The 25000-nt window shown below is 41.1% G+C and overlaps 5 protein-coding genes across 9 annotated transcripts in view; 2 read left to right on the top strand and 3 right to left on the bottom strand.

The window, feature by feature from the left end:
- The window catches only part of LOC132838360 (dual specificity calcium/calmodulin-dependent 3',5'-cyclic nucleotide phosphodiesterase 1B-like), a 14352-nt gene extending 4114 nt beyond the window's left edge, over positions 1-10238 (top strand). The window contains exons 7-15 of one of the 2 annotated variants that reach the window (XM_060858637.1): positions 710-850; positions 1060-1160; positions 1270-1395; positions 1832-1933; positions 2083-2203; positions 2440-2521; positions 3401-3515; positions 7650-7750; positions 8548-10238. In XM_060858637.1, coding sequence (XP_060714620.1) covers positions 710-850; positions 1060-1160; positions 1270-1395; positions 1832-1933; positions 2083-2203; positions 2440-2521; positions 3401-3515; positions 7650-7750; positions 8548-8612 — 954 coding nt within the window. In that variant the 3' untranslated portion in view covers positions 8613-10238. The remainder of the gene's footprint in view (positions 1-709; positions 851-1059; positions 1161-1269; positions 1396-1831; positions 1934-2082; positions 2204-2439; positions 2522-3400; positions 3516-7649; positions 7751-8547) is intronic. The other variant, XM_060858638.1, reaches the window with a different exon arrangement.
- Positions 1-25000, top strand: part of nckap1l (NCK associated protein 1 like) — a 131663-nt gene that overhangs the window by 20938 nt on the left and 85725 nt on the right. The gene's annotated exons all lie outside the window — the stretch shown is intronic.
- LOC132838259 (protein phosphatase 1 regulatory subunit 1A-like) lies at positions 11104-17687 on the bottom strand. The gene is made up of 7 exons (XM_060858503.1): positions 17326-17687; positions 15252-15312; positions 13069-13106; positions 12843-12906; positions 12528-12707; positions 11263-11361; positions 11104-11172 (listed from the first exon to the last, which is right to left on the bottom strand). The coding sequence occupies exons 1-7, from the start codon at positions 17401-17403 to the stop codon at positions 11120-11122; spliced, it is 573 nt and encodes a 190-aa protein (XP_060714486.1). The 5' UTR covers positions 17404-17687; the 3' UTR covers positions 11104-11119.
- npffl (neuropeptide FF-amide peptide precursor like) lies at positions 19129-20873 on the bottom strand. The gene is made up of 3 exons (XM_060858629.1): positions 20448-20873; positions 19437-19558; positions 19129-19305 (listed from the first exon to the last, which is right to left on the bottom strand). The coding sequence occupies exons 1-3, from the start codon at positions 20565-20567 to the stop codon at positions 19185-19187; spliced, it is 363 nt and encodes a 120-aa protein (XP_060714612.1). The 5' UTR covers positions 20568-20873; the 3' UTR covers positions 19129-19184.
- The window catches only part of itga7 (integrin, alpha 7), a 26092-nt gene continuing 22305 nt past the window's right edge, over positions 21214-25000 (bottom strand). For 2 of the 4 annotated variants that reach the window (XM_060858303.1, XM_060858302.1), the window contains exons 25-26: positions 24481-24627; positions 23612-23750 (exon numbers count right to left, since the gene is read on the bottom strand). In XM_060858303.1, coding sequence (XP_060714286.1) covers positions 24517-24627 — 111 coding nt within the window. In that variant the 3' untranslated portion in view covers positions 23612-23750; positions 24481-24516. Of the gene's footprint in view, positions 23751-24480; positions 24628-25000 lie in introns of all 4 variants that reach the window. The other 2 variants (XM_060858301.1, XM_060858300.1) reach the window with 1 other exon arrangement.

Below are 25000 nucleotides of genomic sequence, written 5' to 3' on the forward strand. Positions count from 1 at the left end.
CACAAAACAATGAACACAGAACACACTAAACACAGAACATACTGCAGGGCTAACAAGTTTTGAAGACAGGCAAGAGTGACATATTTTATGACTAACCCTAGACCAGTGGTTCTCAAAAGCCCCCCTTGTAATACAGTGCATCCCGACCCCTCCCCCCCCCCAAAAAAAAAATAAAAAAATTATAACATAAAACATTCCAAAACTTAATATGTGAATTAAACAAAACATATTAAAATACAATGTAGTGCTGTTGGTTTAATTAAACAGAATTTATGATAAATTCATTATTTTTTAAAATGTCATAAAACCGGGGCCCCCTGGCACCATCTCAGGGCCCCCAGTTTGAGAACCACTGTGTACCATCACTCAAAGTGATGCTCGCAGCTCCAGTGCTTTTCTCTGTGGGTGAACGAGGACGATGATGAACAATTCCAGGATCTGCTTTATTTTCATTGGTTGTTGTGTTAAATCTTACCCAGATACAATAGTGCTGTTTCTGTGTGAGAAATACGGTGTGTGGTGGGAGCGTGACAAAAGACATGAGGGACTGTCACGTTAATGTGTGACACTTGACAGCCCTGAGCTAAATATACTAAATACTGAAAATCTTCAGTGTCTACAAACACATTACCCTGAGTGTTGTATCTGTGTGTGTATGTTTAGTGTGTGTGTGTGTGTGTGTGTGTGTGTGTGTGTGTGTGTTTACTAGGTACCACTCTCATGTTTGATGTCATTCCTGTGTGAGTTGGAACGCGGTTACAGCAAACACACCAATGCATATCACAACCACACACATGCAGCTGACGTCACACACACAGTGCACTGTCTACTGCTGCACACTGGAGTACTGGTACCTCTCTCTCTCTCTCTCTCTCTCTCTCTCTCTCTCTCTCTCTCTATTTCTCAGTGTATAAATTCAGAATAATTAATTTCATATAAACAATGAATGCCAAATTGACCTACTGTTTATATATAGATGGTTGGGTGTTTATAAATAATGTGTTTTTCCCGGTGTGTGTGTGTGTGTGTGTGTGTGTGTGTGTGTGTGTGTGTGTGTAGTACTGGTTGACAGACTTAGAGGTGTTGGCGTGTCTGTTTGCAGCAGCCATTCATGATTATGAACACACAGGAAACAGCAACAACTTCCACATATACACACGGTGCGTAACATTGTGTGTACCTGCTGCTAAAAGAATTGATTTTATAATCATGTATACAATATTGTGTGTGTGTGTGTGTGTGTGTGTGTGTGTGTGTGTGTGTGTGTAGGTCTGAAATGGCGATGATCTATAACGATCGCTCTGTGCAGGAGAGTCACCACGTCAGTGCCTCATTCCGCCTCCTGCAGAATGAAAACACAAACATCTTTATGAACCTCACTCGCCCCGAATGGCTGTAAGTCTCTCTCTCTCTCTCTCTCTCTGTCTGTCTGTCTCTCTCTCTCTCTCTCTCTCTCTGTCTGTCTGTCTGTCTGTCTCTCTCTCTCTCTCTCTCTCTCTGTCTCTGTCTCTCTGTCTGTCTGTCTCTCTCTCTCTCTCTCTCTCTCTCTCTCTCTGTCTTTCTGTCTGTCTCTCTCTCTCTCTGTCTCTCTCTCTCTCTCTCTGTCTCTCTCTCTCTCTCTCTCTCTCTCTCTGTCTCTCTCTCTGTCTCTCTCTCTCTCTCTCTCTCTCTCTCTCTCTCTCTCTGTCTCTGTCTCTCTGTCTCTCTCTCTCTCTCTCTCTCTCTCTCGCTCTCTCTCTCTGTCTCTCTCTCTCTCTCGCTCTCTCTCTGTCACACACACGGCTCTTATTATATAATTTTATACTTTATTTTGTGTGTGTGTGTGTGTCAGTGAGCTGCGGACTCTAGTGATAGAGATGGTGTTGGGAACAGACATGTCCTCTCATGTTCTTCAGGTCAAAGCCATGAGGACGTGTTTACAGCAACATGAAAGGTAAACACTCAGAAACAACAATCACACCACACTGATGCTGAGTTCTGGATTATAATTGGTCAGAAGGTGTTGATTAATTTTCTTTAGCAGCAGCTTCAAAGCTTGAGTGTGTGTGTGTGTGTGTGTGTGTGTGTGTGTGTGTTCATCAGCATTGATAAACCAAAGGCGCTGTCTCTGATTCTTCATGCGGCTGATATCAGTCACCCTGCTAAACCGTGGAGTTTACACTCACGCTGGACCCCTAGACTGATGGAGGAGTTTTTCACACAGGTAAACACAAACACACACACACACACACACACACACACAGAGCACAATAATCACACACAACAACAACAATAATAATAATAATAATAATAATAATAATAATAATAATAATAATAATTATAATAATAAATATTTCTGTGTCATTTTTATCTCCTGCATATCATCAATCATCAGATTTGTATGATGCCTAAATAACAACGTTGTTTAATATTTCACTTAATGTGTGTGTGTTTTTACAGGGAGATAAAGAAGCTGAACTGGGTTTGTCTATCTCACCTCTGTGTGACAGACACAACACACCTGTCTCTCAGTCTCAGATCGGTGAGACAACTCACTATAATCAGTGATAATCTAAAGAACATAGCAGTTTGAACACATACACACACACAGAGTCACACACACACACATACATACACATACACACACACAGAGTCACACACACACACATACATACACACACACACAGAGTCACACACACACACATACACACACACAGAGTCACACACATACATACACACACACAGAGACACACATACATACACATACACACACACACACACACACACACACACACACAGAGTCACACACACACACATACATACACATACACACACACAGAGTCACACACATACATACACACACACACACATACATACACATACACAGAGTCACACACACACATACATACACATACACACACACACAGAGTCACACACACACACACACACATACATACACATACACAGAGTCACACACACACATACATACACATACACACACACATACATACACATACACACACACAGAGTCACACACACAGATTCACACACACACACATACATACATACACACACACAGAGTCACACACACACACATACACACACACAGAGTCACACACACAAAAACACATACATACACAAACACAGAGTCTCACACACACCCACACACAGAGTCACACACACATACACACAGAGTCACACACACACACACACACACACACATACATACACATACACACACAGAGTCACACACACATACACACACATACACACACATACACATACATACACATACATACACACACACAAACACACAGCGAAAAACACTGATTTAGGGTTATGATATAATGATTTATGGGGTTGTATGTTGTAGAGACAGGGTTGTATATAGAGATTATAAGTCACTGTGTTTACATTTCAGCTTTTATAGAGTTTATTGTGGAACCAACATTTTCATTAATCAGCGATATGTCAGAGAAAATCATCATCCCTCTGATACAGGACACAACTGATCCATCAATCTGCAGCAGATACCGGTATGTGTTATTACATCTGTATGCACATATATAATGGGCTTTAAACCCTGGTTTCCAGGACTCACAGGTTACAATTCAACACAAGGACAAAGGCAGGAACAGAGACAGAGACCTAGTAGGTGTGTTAGTAGGTGTTAGGTCCAGGGAATTACGCAAATCTGTGCAGTGTTAGTAAATCTAGTGTTGTTCTCTGAATCCCTCTAGTGACTAAGACTAATCTGACTGTCCCCTTACACCAGGGGTCTCCAACATGTCGCTCCACCCACTTCTGAGTCGTTCGTCTGAAGGATCATAGAATATGTAAAAAACTTCTTCTTCTTCTTTCGGCTTTTCCCTTCAGGGGTTGCCACAGCGAATCATCTCTCTCCACCTAACCCTATCTTCTGCATCCTCAACACTTGCACCCACTAGCTTCAAATCCTCATTAATTACATCCATATACCTCCTCTTTGGCCTTCCTCTTTGCCTCCTGCCTGGCAGCTCCATGTCCAACATTCTCCTACCAATATACTCACTCTCCCTCCTCTGAACATGTCCAAACCATCTTAATCTCGCCTCCCTAACTTTGTCCCCCAAACGTCCAACATGGGCTGTCCCTCTGATGTACTCGTTCCTAATCCTGTCCAATCTTGTCACACCCAAAGAGAACCTCAACATTTTCAGTTCGGCTACCTCAAGCTCTGACTCCTGTCTCTTCTTCAGTGACACTGTCTCTAAACCATACAGCACGGCCGGTCTCACCACTGTCCTGTACACCTTCCCCTTGATTCTTGCTGATATTTTCCTATCACATAGAACTCCTGACACCTTTCTCCACCCACTCCAACCTGCCTGCACTCGCTTCTTTACTTCTTTCCCACTCTCTCCATTACTCTGGACTGTTGACCCCAAGTACTTAAACTCCTGTACCTTCTTCACCTCTTCACCCTGTAACCTTACTATTCCACTTCCCTCCCTTTCATTCACACACATGTACTCAGTCTTACTACGACTGACTTTCATTCCTCTTCTCTCCAGCGCAAACCTCCACCTCTCCAGGTTTTCCTCCACCTGCTCCCTGCTCTCACTACAGATCACAATGTCATCTGCAAACATCATCGTCCAAGGAGACTCCTGTCTGACCTCCTCTGACAACTGGTCCATCACTATAGCAAACAGGAAGGGGCTCAGAGCCGATCCCTGATGCAGTCCCACCTCCACTGTAAACTCCTCTGTCTGACCTACAGCACACCTCACCACTGTCCTGCTCCTCTCATACATGTCCTGCACCACTCTGACATACTTCTCTGCTACTCCTGACTTCCTCATACAGTACCACAGCTCTTCTCTTGGCACCCTGTCATACGCTTTCTCTAAGTCTACAAACACACAGTGCAACTCCCTCTGACCATCCCTATACTTCTCCAACAACATTCTCAGAGCAAAAATTGCATCTGTTGTGCTCTTTCTGGGCATGAAGCCATACTGCTGCTCACAAATTTCCACCACCTTCCTTAACCTAGCTTCCACTACTCTTTCCCACAACTTCATTGTATGGCTCATCAACTTTATCCCCCTATAGTTGCTGCAACTCTGCACATCACCCTTATTCTTAAAGATCGGCACTAACACACTCCTTCTCCATTCCTCAGGCATCCTCTCACTTTCTAATACCCTGTTGAACAAACTAGTTAAAAATTCCACTGCTGCCTCTCCTAGACACTTCCAGACCTCTACCGGGATGTCGTCAGGACCAACTGCCTTTCCACTTTTCATCCTCTTCAAAGCCTTCCTGACTTCATCCTTTCTAATCTTATCTACTTCCTGTTCCACAGAGTTCACCCCTTCTACTCTTTTTTCCCTCTGATTTTCCTCATTCATCAGCTCCTCAAAGTATTCCTTCCATCTCCTCTGTACACTCTCCTCACTTGTGAGCACCCTTCCATCTCTATCCTTAATAATTCTAACTTGCTGCACATCCTTCCCATCTCGATCCCTCTGTCTAGCTAACCTGTACAAGTCCTTCTCTCCTTCTCTAGTGTCTAACCTAGTGTACAACTCATCATATGCCTTCTGCTTGGCCTTAGACACCTCCCTCTTCACTCTGCGCTGTAACTCCTTGTATTCCTGTCTATTCTCTTCAGTCCTGTCCATATCCCACTTCTTCTTGGCTAATCTCTTCCTCTGTATACTATCCTGAACTTCCTCATTCCACCACCAAGTCTCCTTATCTTCTTTCCTCCTTCCAGATGACACACCCAGCACCTTTCTCCCTGTCTCCCTGATCACTTCTGCTGTAGTTTCCCAGTCATCCGGCAGCACTACCTGACCACCCAGAGCCTGCCTCAACTTCTGTCTAAATTCCTCACAACATTCCTCCTTTTTCAGCTTCCACCACTTAGTTTTCTTCTCTATCTTTGACCTCTTCCTCTTACAGACCATCAGAGTCATCCTACACACCACCATCCTATGCTGTCTGGCTACACTCTCTCCCACTACCACTTTACAGTCACTAATCTCTTTCAGATTGCCTCTTCTACAAAGGATGTAGTCTACCTGTGTTCTCCTACCTCCACTCTTGTAAGTCACTCTATGTTCCTCCTTCTTCTGAAAATACGTGTTAACCACAGCCATGTCCATCCTCTTAGCAAAGTCTACTACCATCTGTCCTTCAAGGTTCCTTTCCTTAACTCCAAACTTGCCCATCACCTCCTCATCACCTGTGTTCCCCTCACCAACATGTCCATTAAAATCCGCTCCTATCACCACTCTCTCACCCGTGGGAATACACTCAATCACCTCATCGAATTCACACCAGAATCTCTCTTTCTCCTCTAACTCACAACCTACCTGTGGGGCATAACCACTAACAACATTCAACATCACCCCTTCAATCTCTAACTTCAGACTCATCACCCTGTCTGACACTCTCTTCACCTCCAGAACATTCCTCACAAACTCCTCCTTCAGGACCACACCTACCCCATTTCTCTTACTATCCACACCATAATAAAACAGCTTGAATCCTGCTCCTATACTACGAGCCTTGCTACCCTTCCACTTGGTCTCCTGTACACACAGTATATCCACCTTCCTTCTCTCCATCATACCAGCCAGCTCTCTACCTTTCCCTGTCATAGTACCAACATTCAGAGTCCCTATTCTCAGTCCTACACTCTTACCTTTCCTCTTCTCTCTCTGTCTGTGCACTCTCCTCCCTCCTCTACTCCTTCGACCAACAGTAGCCCAATTTCCGCCGGCGCCCTGTAGGTCAACGGCGCCGATGGCGGTCGTTGTTAACCCGGGCCTCGACCGATCCGGTATGAAATTCTTCCTGACAACTCGCATGGTTAGATTTGGCAATGTTTTATGCCGGATGCCCTTCCTGACGCAACCCTCTCTATTTATCCGGGCTTGGGACCGGCACAGAAGTCACTGGACTGTGACCCCCATGGCTAGATTAATATGTAAAAAACTGATTCAATAAAATGAATTCAATAAACTTGTTTAAATTTCATCCCAATATGCAGATGTCCCGTCCCTATCTGGTGTTGTACTGAATCTGACAGTTTAATCAGCCGTTTACACACAGACAGAACCAAGAGTGTACATGAAGTGTTTAGAAACTTAAAACTTAAAGGATAAAGAAATCATAGGACAGATCCATTCAGCTTGGAAGCTGCTGGAGATTTGACAGCTTTAGGAAAGCTCCCAAGCTGCTAAAGTAAAAGCTCTGAATGAATAAATCTGCTGTATGAAGATGCAGGACGAGTAAAAGTTCAACAAAAATAGTTTAATCCTCTGATCTGGTTTATGGCAATATGCTGTAAATAGATGTTACTAATAATAAAGATCAGTCGCTTTTGGCCAACTTTATTTTACGTTAAAAAAGTGGAGTGTGTGGAGTTGGAGGAATAAGGAGTTCAAACTCCCATCATGCTCTGCTGTGTCCTCGTCTCTGCCCACATCCGAAACACAACTGTCTGATGACTCGTCTGCTGCAGATGCTGACTGATTAATAACAATAATAATAATAATAATTATAATAATAATAAAAATAATTATAATAATAATAATAAAAAATATAAGGTAATAAAGTGTGTGTGCGCATGCGTGTGTGTGTGTGTGTGTGTGTGCGTGTGTGTGTGTGTGTAGAGGATTACAGTGGACTGTAGCAGACCTGGTTGGCTTTAGATCCATGTGGATGAGACACACTGAGGAGAACAAGAGCAGGTGGAGGGACAAAATGAAGAATGGTAACAAATTAAATATATAAATATAATTATATAAGCAAAATACAGAGCACACACACATACACACACACACACACACACATACACACACACACACACACACACACACAGTATGTAAACAGTGATAAAATGCACACGGAATGTATTTTATACATAAACTGTCTATCTCCGTGTGTGTCTGTCTGTCTCTGTGTGTGTGTCTGTCTGTCTCTGTGTGTGTGTCTGTCTGTCTCTGTGTGTGTGTGTCTCTGTGTGTGTGTGTGTCTGTCTGTCTCTGTGTGTGTGTGTCTGTCTCTGTGTGTGTGTCTGTCTCTGTGTGTGTGTGTCTGTCTCTGTGTGTGTCTGTCCTTCTCTGTGTGTGTCTGTCTGTCTGTCTCTGTGTGTGTGTGTGTCTGTCTCTGTGTGTGTGTCTGTCTGTGTGTGTGTGTGTGTCTGTCTCTGTGTGTGTGTGTCTGTCTCTGTGTGTGTCTGTCTGTCTGTCTCTGTGTGTGTGTCTGTCTGTCTCTGTGTGTCTGTCTGTCTCTGTGTGTGTGTCTGTCTCTGTCTGTCTGCCTGTCTGTCTCTGTGTGTGTGTCTGTCTGTCTGTCTCTGTGTGTGTGTCTGTCTCTGTCTGTCTGTCTGTCTCTGTGTGTGTGTCTGTCTGTCTCTGTGTGTGTGTCTGTCTCTGTCTGTCTGTCTCTGTGTGTTCCTGTCTGTCTCTGTGTGTGTGTCTGTCTCTGTCTGTCTGTGTGTGTCTGTCTGTCTCTGTGTGTGTGTCTGTCTCTGTCTGTCTGTCTCTGTGTGTTCCTGTCTGTCTGTAGGTGAGAGTCACAGCTATGAGTCTGAAATTCAGACAGAAGAAGAAACTGCAGGAAAAGAGCATTAAACTGATAAATTAATGCAGAAGATACAAAAGAAGAGGAAGATGATGATCTGTGGCAAGAACGTGGTGCTGCAGCTAGAAAGTAGAATTAATTCTACACATTTATGAGTTTAATATTTTTAATACACATCTCACTGTTTAAGCCACACTGTATCATTATAACACTGCCACACACACACAATCAAGTGTGATATTGTGTATGTGTTTTTGTGTTATATTGTGTGTGTTTGTGATATTGTGTGATATGATGTGTGTGTTCTTGTATAATGAATAGTTTGCAGTTTTAATTTACTTGGAAAAACCACAAGTCTGAGAAATTTTAGTGTGAATGTCCTGGACTTGTCCTGGTGCTGTGTTTGGTTCAGACCCAGAGACACCAGACAAAGACTAATGACGTCCTTCTGGTGTTTTCCAGAGTGACACATCCTGATCTTACATCATTACTGTTGGTGGCAGTAGGGCAGTGTTGTAATGTAACAGAGTACAAATACTTTGTTACTGTACTTAAGTAGAAATTTCACGTATCTGTACTTTACTTCGCTATTTAATTTTATGCCAACTTTCACTTTTACACCACAACATTTCCTCCGTTATATTTCCACTAAACATCTTCGTTACTCGTTACTACAAAATAAAACCAGAAGAAATGTGTGTGACTGCAGTAAGGGAGGTTTGGTGAATGACTGCTCCTAGATTGCATTATTATTATTATTAATGCTCTATTTCAGCGTAATGTTGCTAAAGGAGGAAGCGCAACTGAAACCGCCATGGATGCACCTGCTGGAGGGGCATTCACTAAATTCCAGGGGTTTCGTTACCACGATGTAAAGTGGGCGTGTTTCAGGAGGTCGTGGAAAAACGACCTCTTTCAAAAAACATCATACTACGAAGGACAAAACAGTCATACAGGTAGATTTATTTTAGAAAACAAATAAAAAACCAAAAACTACGGTTAGGGTTAGATTATCAAATAGGTGACGCCTACCTGATGACGCAATATCTGTTACACTGTTCTGAAATCCCTGGAAATAAGTGCCTGGCCCACTGGAGGACCTCCCGTTATCGTAGACGACCACACGGCGATAGTCCAAGATGAATAAGACTGAATTCTGGCAACTTTCAAAACCAGCTTCTTTTGAAGATGAACAGACACCCTTTCAGTTTCAACTAATGACTGGTGTATTAGTAGCTGCTGGACATAGGTGGCCTGTGTGTGTGTGTGTGTGTGTGTGTGTGTGTGTGTGTGTGTGTGTGTGTGTGTGTGTGTGTGTGTGTGTGTGTGTGTGTGAGATGTTGACCTGGGGAGTAAGCCCTACAAATGCTCATACCACATGACCAAAATGTTCTCCCTACAAGCAGGTCTTTTTTTTTTAAAGAAATAAGTTATTATTTATTTTTCATTTTTACCTGAAGTTCATACAAAAGTGAAATTTCTGTTTCTGTTTTTTTTCTTTGATGTCAGCTCTAAAAATAAGCTGTTTGTTCTTTGAACTTAAGAGAATTGTGCCTGAAAAGTCCTGGAAAAGATTTTGTGATTTTGATTTGATGAGTGAGATTAAGATGATACGGGAACCCTGAATATGCTTTACTATAAGAAAGCCACAATAAAGTTCACAATCAAAGTTCTAACCGCTTGCTTTTTAAAAAAAAACTTTTTACTTTTACTTCAAATACTTAAGTTCATAAAATTTCAGAAAATTACTTTTGAAACTTAAGTACAGTAAATATAAGGTACTTTAAGACTTTTACTCAAGTATTGCTTTCTAGTACTTTATACAACACTGCAGAAGGGTACCTACACAATACTGAATATGTTTATTTACTTACAGTGATGTAGAACCAGGATATCAGGGTTCTTTAATAAAATAAAAATAAGTATGTGTAAAGCCAATAATGTGATGATGTCACACAGCTGGAGGAGGAGCTACAGCTAAAACTATCCACACTAATAACAGCTTCTTCAGTGAAAATCTTCTTTTCCTAGCTTTATTATTACTTTATTAAGGTGTGTGTTTCAGTTTCAGTAAGACACACACTCTTGTAACACACACGGTGAGGCATACAATACAACACACACTCACACACACACACACACACACACACACACGAGCACAGAGAAACTAAGGTCATTATTGAGTTATTAATAAATTGTGTGCTGAAAACAAACAACGGAAAAAAAATTATAAATGAGTGAAAGGAGGAAAGAGAGAGAAGGAAATGTAATAAGATCTCATCAGAAATGTAGTTTAAAAGTTGTATCACAATTTGGCACTACAGTAAGGGGGTGGGGTGCGGTTGGTATTTATAATGAAATTTTATATTTTTCAATTTAATGAAATAATTAAAGTAACTAAAGCTACAGGTGAAATCTTCAACCATCACATTAAACCTCCCTATTGTGTTAATTAACCAGAATATACAATGAAGAAAATGTGCAGATTGTCTTTAATAGGATTCCATCTGTTTATCCTACATCATCATCATCATCATCATCATCATCATCATCATCATTAATGTTTTATTTCCTTCATCTCTTCTGTTTCTGCTGCAGACAAGGATGGACCTTAACACACAAATAGGAACAAATCTTCATTAGAAACTAAATCACTAAAAAAGGAGAAGAAATGAATAAAGGATACTGTTTGTTATTTACTTGTTTGTTTGTGCTGTGTGGACGTCTGAGCGTTACGTTTGTCCTGAGAATAACAGGCTTCAATTTCTGCAGCATCTGATAAACTCTCTCTTGAAAAAGCTGTTAGAAAGAAAAACAACAACAACAATATATCAGATAAGCTTTCATACAAGATAATCACCCAAAAATATTATGCTAATTACACACACTAATCACACACAAATCACATACTCTATTAACACACACAAATTACACACTCTATTAACACACACTAATCACACTTTCTACACAGACACTATTTATACAAACACTAATAACACTATTTACACACACTAATCACACTCTCTATTTACACACACACTAAACACACACTCTATTTACACACACACACTAAACACACACTCTATTTACACACACACTAAACACACTCTATTTACACTCACTAAACACACACTCTATTTACACACACACTAAACACACACTATTTACATACACACTAATTACACTCTATTTACACACACACACTAAACACACACTCTATTTACACACACACTATTCACACACACACACTAAACACACACTCTATTTACACACACACTAAACACACTCTATATACACACACTAAACACACTCTATTTACACACACTAAACACACACTCTATTTACACACACACTAAACACACTCTATTTACACACACTAAACACACACTCTATTTACACACACACTATTTACACACACACACTAAACAGACACTCTATTTACACACACACTAAACACACACTCTATTTACACACACACTAAACACACACTCTATTTACACACACACTAAACACACACTCTATTTACACACACACTAAACACACACTCTATTTACACACACACTAAACACACACTCTATTTACACACACACTAAACACACACTCTATTTACACACACACTAAACACACACTCTATTTACACACACACTAAACACACACTCTATTTACACACACACTAAACACACACTCTATTTACACACACACTAAACACACACTCTATTTACACACACACTAAACACACACTCTATTTACACACACACTAAACACACACTCTATTTACACACACACTAATGACACACTCGTTATTGATGTTTGCACAAGTCTGAGGATCTCATGTGAACACCAGTAAGGTGAAGATCTGTATGCAGAAGTAAACATTTCAGCTTTTGCTTCTGATAAAACAAATCCTTTTTTTGCCAGCAGTGGACGAGTGGGACTGACTTGTCACAGACTGATTGTCTCCTCACCCTCCATTTGACAGCACAGCTTCTCAAACTCCTGCGCTGTATCTGTGGAGTTCAAACTCCCATCATGCTCTGCTATGTCCTCGTCTCCGCCCACATCCGAAACACAACTCTCTGACGACTCGTCTGCTGCAGATGCTGACTGCAGCTGACACACATGATGTTCTACTAGGAACTGCAGCTCTAAACACACACAAACACACATACCAAATATTTATACAAATCAATGATACTCAGTTTTTGTTCTAAAGAATGTTTATCTTTCTTTTATATCCATCCGTCTGTTTGTCTGTCTGTAATGACAGTGAAATAATGCACCCTTCATGGTTGGAGTTCCCTTCACACCTCTCCGTCTCTGCCGTGGTGAATTCAGCAAGGCCTGCTGTGAAGTAATAATAATAATAATAAGAAGAAGAAAAGATATTGACAAAAAATCTGAAAAAAAGACACTTTCTCCTTCTTTACATCATTATAATATTGAGCATTAACTATATAATAATAATAATAATAATAATAATAATAATAATAATAATAATAAAGTTACCTTATACAGCTGGTGTGGGAAACGATCTTCATCTATTTCTTAACACACACAGACACAAAAAGTGATAGAAATCAGCTCATGCACACAGTATTAACACTAACACACACACACACACACACACACACACACACACACACACACACACAGGGAGACATGCTCCTGACCCTCTCTACAGAGCTGTTATTGGTGTTATTGGTCCATGCTGCAGCTTCTCTTCTCCATCTTACATGATGATGTGAGATCTCAGTGTCATGAAGTTCAGTGTTGGTAAAACAGACCTGAGACTCAGCTGTTACATACTGATGGGTTTGTAGCTTTCAGTCATAATCTACGTTACATTAGTGAAATCATTGTCAGTTCCTGTCGGTTGCAGGGCTCTCAAGTGTCACACATTAACGTGACAGTCCCTCATGTCGGTCTTTTGTCACGCTCCCACCACACACCGTATTTCTCACACAGAAACAGCACTATTGTATATGGGTAAGATTTAACGCAACAACCAATGAAAAGAAAGCTGAGATGGTGCCAGGGGGCCCCGAGTTCACTGACAACACCTGCTCAGAACAAGTAGTCTAGGGCCAGTGGTTCTCAAACTGGAGGCCCTGAGATGGTGCCAGGGGGCCCCGGTTCACTGAAAACACCTGTTCAGAACAAGTAGTCTAGGGCCAGTGGTTCTCAAAATAGGGGCCCTGAGATGGTGCCAGGGGGCCCCGGGTCACTGACAACACCTGCTAGAACAAGTAGTCTAGGGCCAGTGGTTCTCAAACTGGAGGCCCTGAGATGGTGCCAGGGGGCCCCGGGTCACTGACAACACCTGCTCAGAACAAGTAGTCTAGGGCCAGTGGTTCTCAAACTGGAGGCCCTGAGATGGTGCCAGGGGGCCCCGGTTCACTGAAAACACCTGTTAAGAACAAGTAGTCTAGGGCCAGTGGTTCTCAAAATAGGGGCCCTGAGATGGTGCAAGGGGGCCCCGGGTCACTGACAACACCTGCTAGAACAAGTAGTCTAGGGCCAGTGGTTCTCAAACTGGAGGCCCTGAGATGGTTCCAGGGGGCCCCGGGTCACTGACAACACCTGCTCAGAACAAGTAGCCTTGGTTTTAGTGCTTCCACATTCTAATGCTGATGCCCAGAGGGTATTTTCGATGGTTGGTTGGAGATGTCACTCTTGCCTGTCTACAAAACTTGGGGTTGTCAAAGTTGTTCAGAGCCCTGGGGTTGGCATGTCATAGTCCTGAAATCTACATGTGGTGACAGAAACCACTGCATGGTCTTATTACAAACAGTCGCTGGGAGAAGTGTTAGCACAGGCAGCAATATGTCTCTAAACACAAAAACACAACAATCCCTCAAGCTGTGCTAAGATGCTCTTGTAAGTCTGATATGGTCCAGTTTGTTATCCACTGAAAAAACATTAGCCAGCATGATAGATGGAATTGCTGGATGTTTGGGTTAGCTGTTAGCCTAGCCGCTATGTCTTGCTTACTCTGCTTTGGCATCTTGTTTTCTCTGTAGTTCTGGGCAGCTCCATAAGCCTGACTAAACTCTCCCAACCTCACTCAGCGTGTCTTATGAGAATAGGCTTTGTTTCCAGAGTCCTGCAGAAACGGCTAATCATAAACATCAACATATTGCACTGTTCACTCCACTGACAACTAAGACATAGACAGAATAAAATAAAATACAGCACTATTTTATCAGTACAAGGAGTTGCCACTGCAAACGTTGGTCACATTGTCATTATAAAGTGTTATGAAATGTTATAAAGATTTTACATTGTTAGAAATTTTTATAAATGGTTGTAATGTTTGGTATCTTTTTTTTTTACCTTATTTTTTACTTTCTAGTATGTCATTTTTCCTTGTGTATTAAATTGTGTGCGTCTCGCTCACTCTCTCTCTCTCTCTCTCTCTCTCTCTCTCTCACACACACACACACACACACACACACAGAAATGCAGTCCTCAGTTTCGGTTGTTTCACTGTGGTCTGAATGTGGCCTGTGTGTTAGATATGTTCATTACTTTTTATATCTAGACTTTGATTATGCCTCTTCAGGATCTTACAAAGATGCTGTGATGTGAAATGAAATGATGAGACACCCCTGAGTTACAGTGTGTTCTGGTTGGCTGAAAGCAGTATAGTGTGTTCATGATCTCAATGTTTGATGGATCATAAGGTTCACCGGGAGATGATGGATCACTGGATGCAACCAACGTGGCAGGAGTCGGACGTCTCCTCCTGATCTGTAGCACACATGCGCACACACACACAGACATACACAATTACACAATATGCCCTAATCTAAAGTTTAAAGGTTATGCAGTGTGTAATTGTGTAATCTAGTGAACCAGAGTTAATGTATTCAATAGTAGAACACTTTTGCACATCAATCTGGATAGGAGAATCTTTGTGTGTGTGTGTGTGTATGTATATATCTTCAGTTCAGCTCAATTATTTCTATGGACAAACACACACACTTATAACCACAAGCAACTAACAATTCTCCACAGTTTAATTTGACTAATTGTCTCATTCCACTCATCCCACAGAGAGCAGCATCTTTATCAGTCCTTTATTTCACACACACACACACACACACACACACACACACACACACACACACACACACACAGACATATCGTCAGTGAATCAGTCACAATCTTCTGTTCACATGGTTTTAATAATCTAATGGAAACTCCAATGCTTCAGCACACGGAAGTGTAAGTTTAATGTTTCATCATTTTATCACGTCTGACTGAGGGTCAATCTCAGTGGGAAGTGTGGGTGTTAGTGTGAGTGTGAGTGTGGGTGTGGGTGTGAGTGTGGGTGTGAGTGTGGGTGTTAGTGTGAGTGTGGGTGTGGGTGTTAGTGTGGGTGTGGGTTTTAGTGTGAGTGTGGGTGTTAGTGTGAGCGTTAGTGTGAGTGTGGGTGTTAGTGTGGGTGTGAGTGTTAGTGAGAGTGTTAGTGTGAGTGTGGGTGTGAGTGTTAGTGTGGGTGTGAGTGTTAGTGTGAGTGTGGGTGTGAGTGTGGGTGTTAGTGTGGGTGTGGGTGTGAGTGTGGGTGTGAGTGTGGGTGTGGGTGTGAGTGTTAGTGTGAGTGTGGGTGTTAGTGTGGGTGTGAGTGTGGGTGTTAGTGTGGGTGTGAGTGTGGGTGTGAGTGTGGGTGTTAGTGTGGGTGTTAGTGTGGGTGTGGGTGTTAGTGTGGGTGTGAGTGTGGGTGTTAGTGTGGGTGTGAGTGTGGGTGTGGGTGTGAGTGTGGGTGTTAGTGTGGGTGTGAGTGTGGGTGTGAGTGTGGGTGTGGGTTTTAGTGTGGGTGTTAGTGTGAGTGTTAGTGTGGGTGTGAGTGTGGGTGTGAGTGTTAGTGTGGGTGTGAGTGTGGGTGTTAGTGTGGGTGTGAGTGTGGGTGTGAGTGTTAGTGTGAGTGTGGGTGTTAGTGTGGGTGTTAGTGTGGGTGTGAGTGTGGGTGTGAGTGTTAGTGTGGGTGTGAGTGTGGGTGTGAGTGTTAGTGTGGGTGCGAGTGTGGGTGTGAGTGTGAGTGTGGGTGTGAGTGTTAGTGTGGGTGTGAGTGTGGGTGTGAGTGTTAGTGTGGGTGTGAGTGTGGGTGTGGGTGTGAGAGTTAGTGTGGGTGTGAGTGTTAGTGTGGGTGTGAGTGTTAGTGTGGGTGTGATTGTTAGTGTGGGTGTGAGTGTGGGTGTGAGTGTTAGTGTGGGTGTGAGTGTGGGTGTGAGTGTTAGTGTGGGTGTGGGTGTGAGTGTTAGTGTGGGTGTGAGTGTTAGTGTGGGTGTGAGTGTGGGTGTGAGTGTTAGTGTGGGTGTGAGTGTTAGTGTGGGTGTGAGTGTGGGTGTGAGTGTTAGTGTGGGTGTGAGTGTGGGTGTGAGTGTTAGTGTGGGTGTGGGTGTGAGTGTTAGTGTGGGTGTGAGTGTGGGTGTGAGTGTTAGTGTGGGTGTGAGTGTTAGTGTGGGTGTGAGTGTGGGTGTGAGTGTTAGTGTGGGTGTGAGTGTTAGTGTGGGTGTGAGTGTGGGTGTTAGTGTGAGTGTTAGTGTTAGTGTGGGTGTGAGTGTTAGTGTGGGTGTTAGTATGGGTGTGGGTGTAGCCTATAAGTGCAGAATGTGTGGCCCTTGTATCTGTTAGTTAAGGAGTCTCTCTCTCTCTCTGTCTCTCTCTCAAACACACACACACACACACTCACACACAAACACACACACAAACACACACACTCACACACACAAACACACACACTCACACACACCTACTTACATGCTCAGCAGCTTCAGGGTCCAGGTGAGAGTCCAGCAGTGGAACTGTGAACTGAATTTTCCGAGGACTTCCCTCCATAGCAGAGAGACAGAGTGATGATTGTTGAAGTTAAAAAGGATATAGGAATAAGAGCAAGGGTGATGATGATGATGATGATGATGATGTTTATGGTGATGAAGTACAGGTGAAATCCCAATATTAATAAAGCCTTTTATTTCCTCTTTTTGTTTTATCTCTCAAAATATTTCCTTCATTCTCATTCTCTCATCTCTTCTTGCTGCTTGTTCTCTGCTCACTGCGGTAAAACACACACACACACACACACACACACACACACACACACACACACACACACACACACACACACACACACACAACCTCCCTCCATCCTCTCTCTGCATTTCTCCTCTGCAGCTTCAACTCTTTCTGAACCCGCCCACTGATTGGCTCCACCAATCAACACTATGCTGATCTCCGATTGGCTGCTTTACCTGCCAGTCACTGCACCAATCAGCTTCATACTCGCACACAACACTGAAGGATGTCGTTATGGAGAAAAATGTGAAATAAACAGGAACAAAAACTCATGACACACAAACATTAAAAAAACACACACCAAAGCTTTGAAAATAGACAATCTGTGTAAAAAACAGCTGTGAAAGTGATTGTTAACTAAAACTGATACAAATACAGCATTTATTTTCCACTACTTTCACAGCTAAATATTTACAGCATGGGATTATAAATCATTATAAACACCAAAGAGTGGGATTATAAATCATTATAAACACCAAAGAGTGGGATTATAAATCATTATAAACACCAAAGAGTGGGATTATAAATCATTATAAACACCAAAGAGTGGGATTATAAATCATTATAAACACCAAAGAGTGGGATTATAAATAATTATAAACACCAAAGAGTGGGATTATAAATCATTATGAACACCAAGAGTGGGATTATAAATCATTATAAACACCAAAGAGTGGGATTAGAAGTCATTATGAATACCGAGAGTGGGATTAGAAATCATTATGAACACCGAGAGTGGGATTAGAAATCATTATGAACACCGAGAGTGGGATTAGAAATCATTACAAACACTGAGATTGGGATTATAAATCATTATGAACACTGAGAGTGGGATTATAAATCATTATAAACTCTGAGATTGGGATTATAAATCATTATGAACACTGAGAGTGGGATTATAAATCCTTGTGAACAATCATGTTGTGTTTTCAGCCCGGACCTTTGGCCATGTGCTTCTGTGTATGTCCCGTGTCACGTGTCTGCCCCGCCCTTGTTACTCCTCCCCGTCTCTACACACCTGTTCCCTATGTATTAATTGTTATGTCTATTTAACCGTGCAGTGTTGCTGATGGCGGCGCGGAATCATCGTCAGTGATCGTCCCCTCGTCCTTTATCCAGTTTAGTTTGTCTATGTTCCTGTTCTGTGTTTATTATTTATTAAACCTTTTTTATCTGAAGCTATCCTGCGTATGGGTCTGTCTTCCTCCTCCCGGTGTGACAGACTGGGATTATAAATCATTATAAACACTGACAGATCTTTGGATTTGTGTGTGTGTGTGTGTGTGTGTGTGTGTGTGTGTGTAATGGTGTAAAATGACACTCAGAGATAAATCTTCATGTTTGCTGCCACTTTACTGTCATTAAAACACACAAATCAATACATTGACAAGCAAGACTTTAGTTAATAATCATTTATTACTATAATTAAATATCACAAACAACTTACATCAAAATCTGAACAGATTATTGAATAATTCTTGACTATTGACTAATTTGATTATTCAGAAAATGTGTGTGTGTGTGTGTGTGTCTGTGTTTAAAAGCTACTTTTTGCCAAATCTCTGTGGCACAGCGAGGCTCCAGATCTGTTGAGGAACACCGTCCCAGTCCCGAGAGTGAATTCTCTCATCAGTGCGAACATCAGAGTGTGAACCACGTCCAAACCTACACAACACACACACCGATAACACACACATGAATACACTACGGACACTTCAATAACACAAACATCAATACACAACACACAAACACAATCATGTATATTTGTGTGTGTGTGTGTGTCTGTGTGTGTGTACCGTAGAGGGTAGTGTAACACTGATGGCTCTCGTGTCTGTCTCTGTAGGTTGTGTAGAAACAAACTCAACACCATCTTCAGAAGGCGATCATCAGTAACACCACTGAGCTGCTGGTTGTTCACCTGTAACACACACACACACACACACACACACACAGAGACATGTTGTATTAGTTCATTGCAGAGGTGGGAGTAAGTCACACATGTGCAAGTCATGAAATTCAAGTCAAAGTCAAGTCGAGTCTTTTTTTAATATTTGTCAAGCAAGTCTCAAGTCTCAAACCTGCGACTTAAGTCTGACTCGAGTCCCCCATCTCTGATTCATTGAGTTTATCAAATGTGTGATTTTTGAGTTTATCTACATTTAGTTTAAATGTAATAAATCTATTTAAGAAAGCAAAGTTTTTATTAGTTTACAGTTTTATGATCATTAAAACTTTATTGAAACACTTCATTAATGTATCATTAAGAGATCATTAACAGATCATTAACGGGTCGTTGTTTTACTCCCAATTCCACAATGACATTTCCTCTGTGTACATCTGTGTCATGTGAAAATAAAGACTTGAGGTCGACATTTTAAACATATCACAAAATGCCACTTCCAGTTGTCCAGTAGTCTCAGAGCATTCTTCAAGATTTTCTATGGAATATAAAACACCTGTTGTAGCACAGCCAAGAGTTACGGACAGGAAAGTACTGAAGAAGTTTACTTCTTAAATACAGTATAAGTCAAAAATGATGTGCTGGAAACAAATTCATGTCATAATTAGACTATGACTATTTAAATTTTTAATAATCTTAAAGGAAAGAGACATTTTATAGCTAGTTTTACAGCTTGTGATTGTGTATAAAAGGTCAGTTAGCTGTAGTGTAGTGTTCAGTTCCTAGTGTTCAGTAGTTCAGTAGTTGGCACTTTGTTCTCTATCAAGTGCCCTAATATGGAAATCTAGAGTCAAATCTGTATTGAGTGTAAACCAATTTAATAAGTTGCAAGAGTTTTTCATCTTACCAATGTCTCTGTCATGTTTTCCTCAAAGTCCAGGGCCGTGTCTCCATCTGTCTGTCCATGTGTCTCCCCGACAAACACCAGAAGCATGGCAAACACCACAGACCACACACTCATGTCCATCACACAAACCTCACACAAACACACTCAACTATCAAATAAACAACTGAATCTGAGGGAGAAAGTGAGGTTTTATAGACAAAAACACACACACGAGATTGAACAGGATGACGTTGTTAAACATCCCACAGGACAATAAACAGTTAGCCATTAAATTTTTCCATTCACGTGCATCTCCTGAGGTTCACACAAAGTGAGTAAAGTGAGGATTAAAGAGGACTTATTGAGATCTTACAAACGCACACACACACACACACACATACACAACACAGAGCAACACTCCTCTAGGATAAAACGGTTAATAGTCAATTAATCACCATGACAACCAATCAGAATACTGAACAGAGAAACATCAGAAAACAATGTTTTCCTCGCTCTGTGTGTGTGTGTGTGTGTGTGTGTGTGTGTGACAGACCTTTGTATAAGATTAGTCAGTAACAGGACACACTATATGTTAAAGCTGTGTGTAAATTAAATATTTCAAATTAGGGTTAGTCAAAAGGAGTCAAAATACGCAAGTGAGTTTAAATTAGAATCAAAACCAACATTAAACTGATCACTGGCCTGAACTTTATCAATAAAACAGTGAATAAAGAGAATCAGGGATTCGTTTAAACAGAGGTTTTAAATAACTGAAAGGCACACAGACTTGAGTCAAATCTTTTAATTCACATCAGCACCAATTGAACATCTTGAGTTTAGTTCCTTAATTATTACAACATGCTGTGTTTTGCTGCTCTAACTAAAGAAATCTAACTTTACTGGATATTTATTTAACTATTTATTTTTACGTTTGTCTAAAACAGCCAGTAAATAAACTCAGCTCGTCTGAATGATGGAGTCAGTGATGCTCATGTAAGGCACTTGCAACAGAAATGAGAAATAAAACACTAAGAGCTTCTGAAACCTGCAGCTTGTCTTTTTTAGATTCATATACAATAAAGAATTAAAGAACAAATCAAAGTTAATGATTCAAGTGTGAAAATCCATAAAAAAAAAATTGAAATATTCAGACATGAGAACATTTGAATATTTAAATAATGATTTAACAGAGAAACAAAACCAGGAACTTAGACACTATTTATTTCCTGAAAAACACTTTGGCTGTTTCACAAACCTTTAATGAGTAAAAATCTTCCCATGTTTGTCTGCTAAGGAGCAACAGATCTGAAGAATCTCAAGTGTTATAATATACGCTCAAGTACCTTTATCATGTTAGATGTGTGTAATGGATGTGTGTTATAGCAGTGTTTAAATTAATCTAATAAAAAAAGGTACAGTGTGTGTGTTTGTCTGTGTGTGTCTATATGTCTGTCTGTGTTTGTTTGTCTCTGTGTGTGTGTTTGTCTGTCTGTGTGTGTGTTTGTCTGTGTGTGTTTGTGTGTGTATGTGTGTTTGTGTGTGTATGTGTGTTTGTCTGTCTGTCTGTGTGTTTGTCTGTGTGTGTGTTTGTGTGTCTGTGTGTGTGTTGTCTGTGTGTGCGTGGCTGTCTGTCTGTGTCTGTGTGTGTGTCTGTCTGTCTGTCTGTGTCTGTGTGTGTGCGTTTGCGTGTGTGTCTGTGTGAGTGTGTGTTACCCTTGAACACACAGCATTTATGTTAAAATGTAAACACAGCCAGAATCTAATGTCAGATGTGATATACAGTTTTAATATATTTTTCAGGGTTTTTTTCCTTGTGTGACTTTAACACAATTACATTATTACTGCTTTCCAGAAGATTAAATCTTTCCTCACATTTGTGCAAAGTTTGTCTGTAGATAAGTGGGTGTGTCCGTCTCACTCATTTTTAAATACAAAAACACACCTCAATAAATCTTCATAATCTGACGTGATTTCATGAGAAAAAAATCTGAAAACAAACTCATCCTGTTTCTGTAATCTGTAATCTGTAATCTACATCTCTGAGCCGCACTTCACCAAAGCTGGGATAAAGTAAATCATTTCACTGTGCTGTAATGCAGCGGGTCTCAAACTTCCTCTCCATTAAGATCAACCAGAACACGCGACTCGCACTAAGACCGTATACACAAACATACACAAAAACTGGCTTTAAACCATTCACAACATTTAACAAGATGTACTGTAATATTTTGTACTATAAATAATATTTTTTATCAAATGAATTTATGCCCCATCCTTTCAGTAGGATGGATGTAGTTGTTTTTGAGATCCATCTATCAATTGACTCTTGATGTCTTTGGCCGTATCACCTTCTTGTTGTGTTTCTGCATCATTCATCATCAGGTGCGGTAAAAGCTCATGTGTTTTTTCTGCTCACGCTCGGTTCGCCACAGGGCCACAGCCAAGGGCTTTATTCCACTTTCCCCATTTAGATGACTCTCATCACACAGACAATTCATCATCCATCAGGACCTAACATTTATCAATTTTGTGGTAACGGCGTCCACATGTGATGTTGTGTTTTTGTATTTGTATTTTGTTAGTTGACACTCAGTGATGTCTTATCTGAAGAAATATTACTTATAATTATTTTTTAAAATACTCCAATCAGTTCTGTTTTTTAAAATAAGAAAATATGCATTTGTCCTATTATTTGTAACATTAAAAATATTTACTGTAATCACAATATCTTGACACTTTCTTCCTTGTGACCCCTTGAAATCACTCTGTGACCCCCTACAGGGTCACAACCCCCAGTTTGAGAACCACCGCTTTAATATATGTGTGATAATAAAAGCCTTTTTTCAATACTCTCATTCTCAGTCTCACACTAAAAGACACACCCACATTCTCTACACACCCAACACCATGGTTTCCTTCTTTGAAATCAAAGATATGTCCATATTTCCTATATAGACCATAAACACATTCTGTAAATGGGACATAAAGACACAGGCAGCCTCCTGAAGACTCCACTATAATGCTGTTGTGTGTGTTTATTATTGTTTATTTGATTATTAGCACATGCTAAAGTAAATCTGTGTGTGTGTGTGTGTGTGTGTGTGTGTGTGTGTGTGTGTGTGTGTGTGTGTGGGCATGTCAGTGTGTGCCATCACTCCACCGTGTTCTCCACTGTTTCATGTTTGATTTGTGAGATTTTTCAGGTTTGAGGAGTTTTTGGGGCTGGAGCTCAGGGTGCAGGTGAGAACGTTCCTGATGCCGGATTCTCACTGCATGATACTGAGGAACACTGTCCTTATGTGTGGACCTCCTGAAAAAACCAAACTGACAGACAGATAGACAGAGAGAAACAGCAAGAGAGAAGAAGAGAGAGCGAAAGACAAACAGTTTGTTATTTGGTGTCTTATGAGGAATTAACAATAAAACTCACTGAAATAAGTTACACATTCATAATAAATACACTGCAGCACAAAAACACAACACACAACTGCAGTACACTGGACACAAGTCTGTGAGTCAGGAGGCTGCTGCTACTGAGAACAGTTAGAGACCATGTTCAGGGTTAAAGTAGCAGCACAGGAACAAAAATAGTGTGTGTGTGTGCGTGTGTGTGTGTGTGTGTGTGTGTGTGTGTGTGTGAGAAAGATCCTCTGCACATATCAGTCACTAAGAAGTTTCATTTATAGTGAATGCTTTTTTTAAGACATTTTTATTTTTATAAATGCATCTTCTTGTTAAAACTTATTTTAAATGTCACTTCAACTATTTCTGTTTGTCAGCCTGTAAACTCACACCATGCTTCAGCATCCAGCTACAGTACTCCTATTTACTTAACAATACACATCACACCAGATGCAGATTAGTGTAGTAAGACTTAAATGACCACACACACACACACACACACACACACACATTGTTGGTGTAAAGTGATAAGTGCTCATGCTGTGAGATTCATTAGACGACAGGTTCAGATGTATTCAGCTCACACAAACACACAGTTTGTCTGGCACTCAGCAGGACTGTGATTCATACATTAATCACAGCATGTGTTTACCCTGAACTGAAGGGTGTGTGTCTGTGTGTGATGGAGTTATTGTGCCACCGTGTGTTTATCTGCATCTGATGGCTGCAGGTGAAGTTGAGCACGATAAAACTCTGTCTCATAGTGATGATGTCTCTCTGTCTGCTTAAAGAACCCACACTGACACACACACAATCAAACATACAGGAGAGGGAACAATGAGAGAGAGAGAGAGTGAGAGAGAATAATTCAACAGTTAAAATGGAAACAATAAAACTGAAAAGATTATAAAAGAGATGAGATAATGAGTAATTATGAATATTTAATAACTATGCCAGTGGTTCCCAAACTGGGGTACACCACATGACAGAGGGGGTACACCACATGACAGAGGGGGTACACCACATGACAGAGGGGGTACACCACATGACAGAGGGGGTACACCTCATGACAGAGGGGGTACGCCACGTGACAGAGGGGGTACGCCACGTGACGGAGGGAGTACGGCACGTGACGGAGGGGGTACGCCACGTGACGGAGGGGGTACGCCACG

Source organism: Tachysurus vachellii, chromosome 22 (genome assembly GCF_030014155.1).
Source record: "Tachysurus vachellii isolate PV-2020 chromosome 22, HZAU_Pvac_v1, whole genome shotgun sequence".
NCBI classification, from domain to species: domain Eukaryota; kingdom Metazoa; phylum Chordata; class Actinopteri; order Siluriformes; family Bagridae; genus Tachysurus; species Tachysurus vachellii.

Excerpts from the sequence above, each read along its gene's own strand:
- LOC132838259 (XM_060858503.1), bottom strand. The coding sequence starts at position 17,403 with ATGGAGGGAAGTCCTCGGAAAATTCAGTTCACAGTTCCACTGCTGGAC. Across the intron at positions 15,313-17,325 it reads ACCCTGAAGCTGCTGAGCAT|ATCAGGAGGAGACGTCCGAC; the intron begins GTAAGTAGGTGT and ends TGTGTGCTACAG. Across the intron at positions 11,362-12,527 it reads GCTGTGCTGTCAAATGGAGG|CTTTTTCAAGAGAGAGTTTA; the intron begins GTGAGGAGACAA and ends TCTTTCTAACAG.
- npffl (XM_060858629.1), bottom strand. The coding sequence starts at position 20,567 with ATGGACATGAGTGTGTGGTCTGTGGTGTTTGCCATGCTTCTGGTGTTT. Across the intron at positions 19,559-20,447 it reads AAAACATGACAGAGACATTG|GTGAACAACCAGCAGCTCAG; the intron begins GTAAGATGAAAA and ends TGTGTGTTACAG. Across the intron at positions 19,306-19,436 it reads GTGTTACACTACCCTCTACG|GTTTGGACGTGGTTCACACT; the intron begins GTACACACACAC and ends TGTGTTGTGTAG.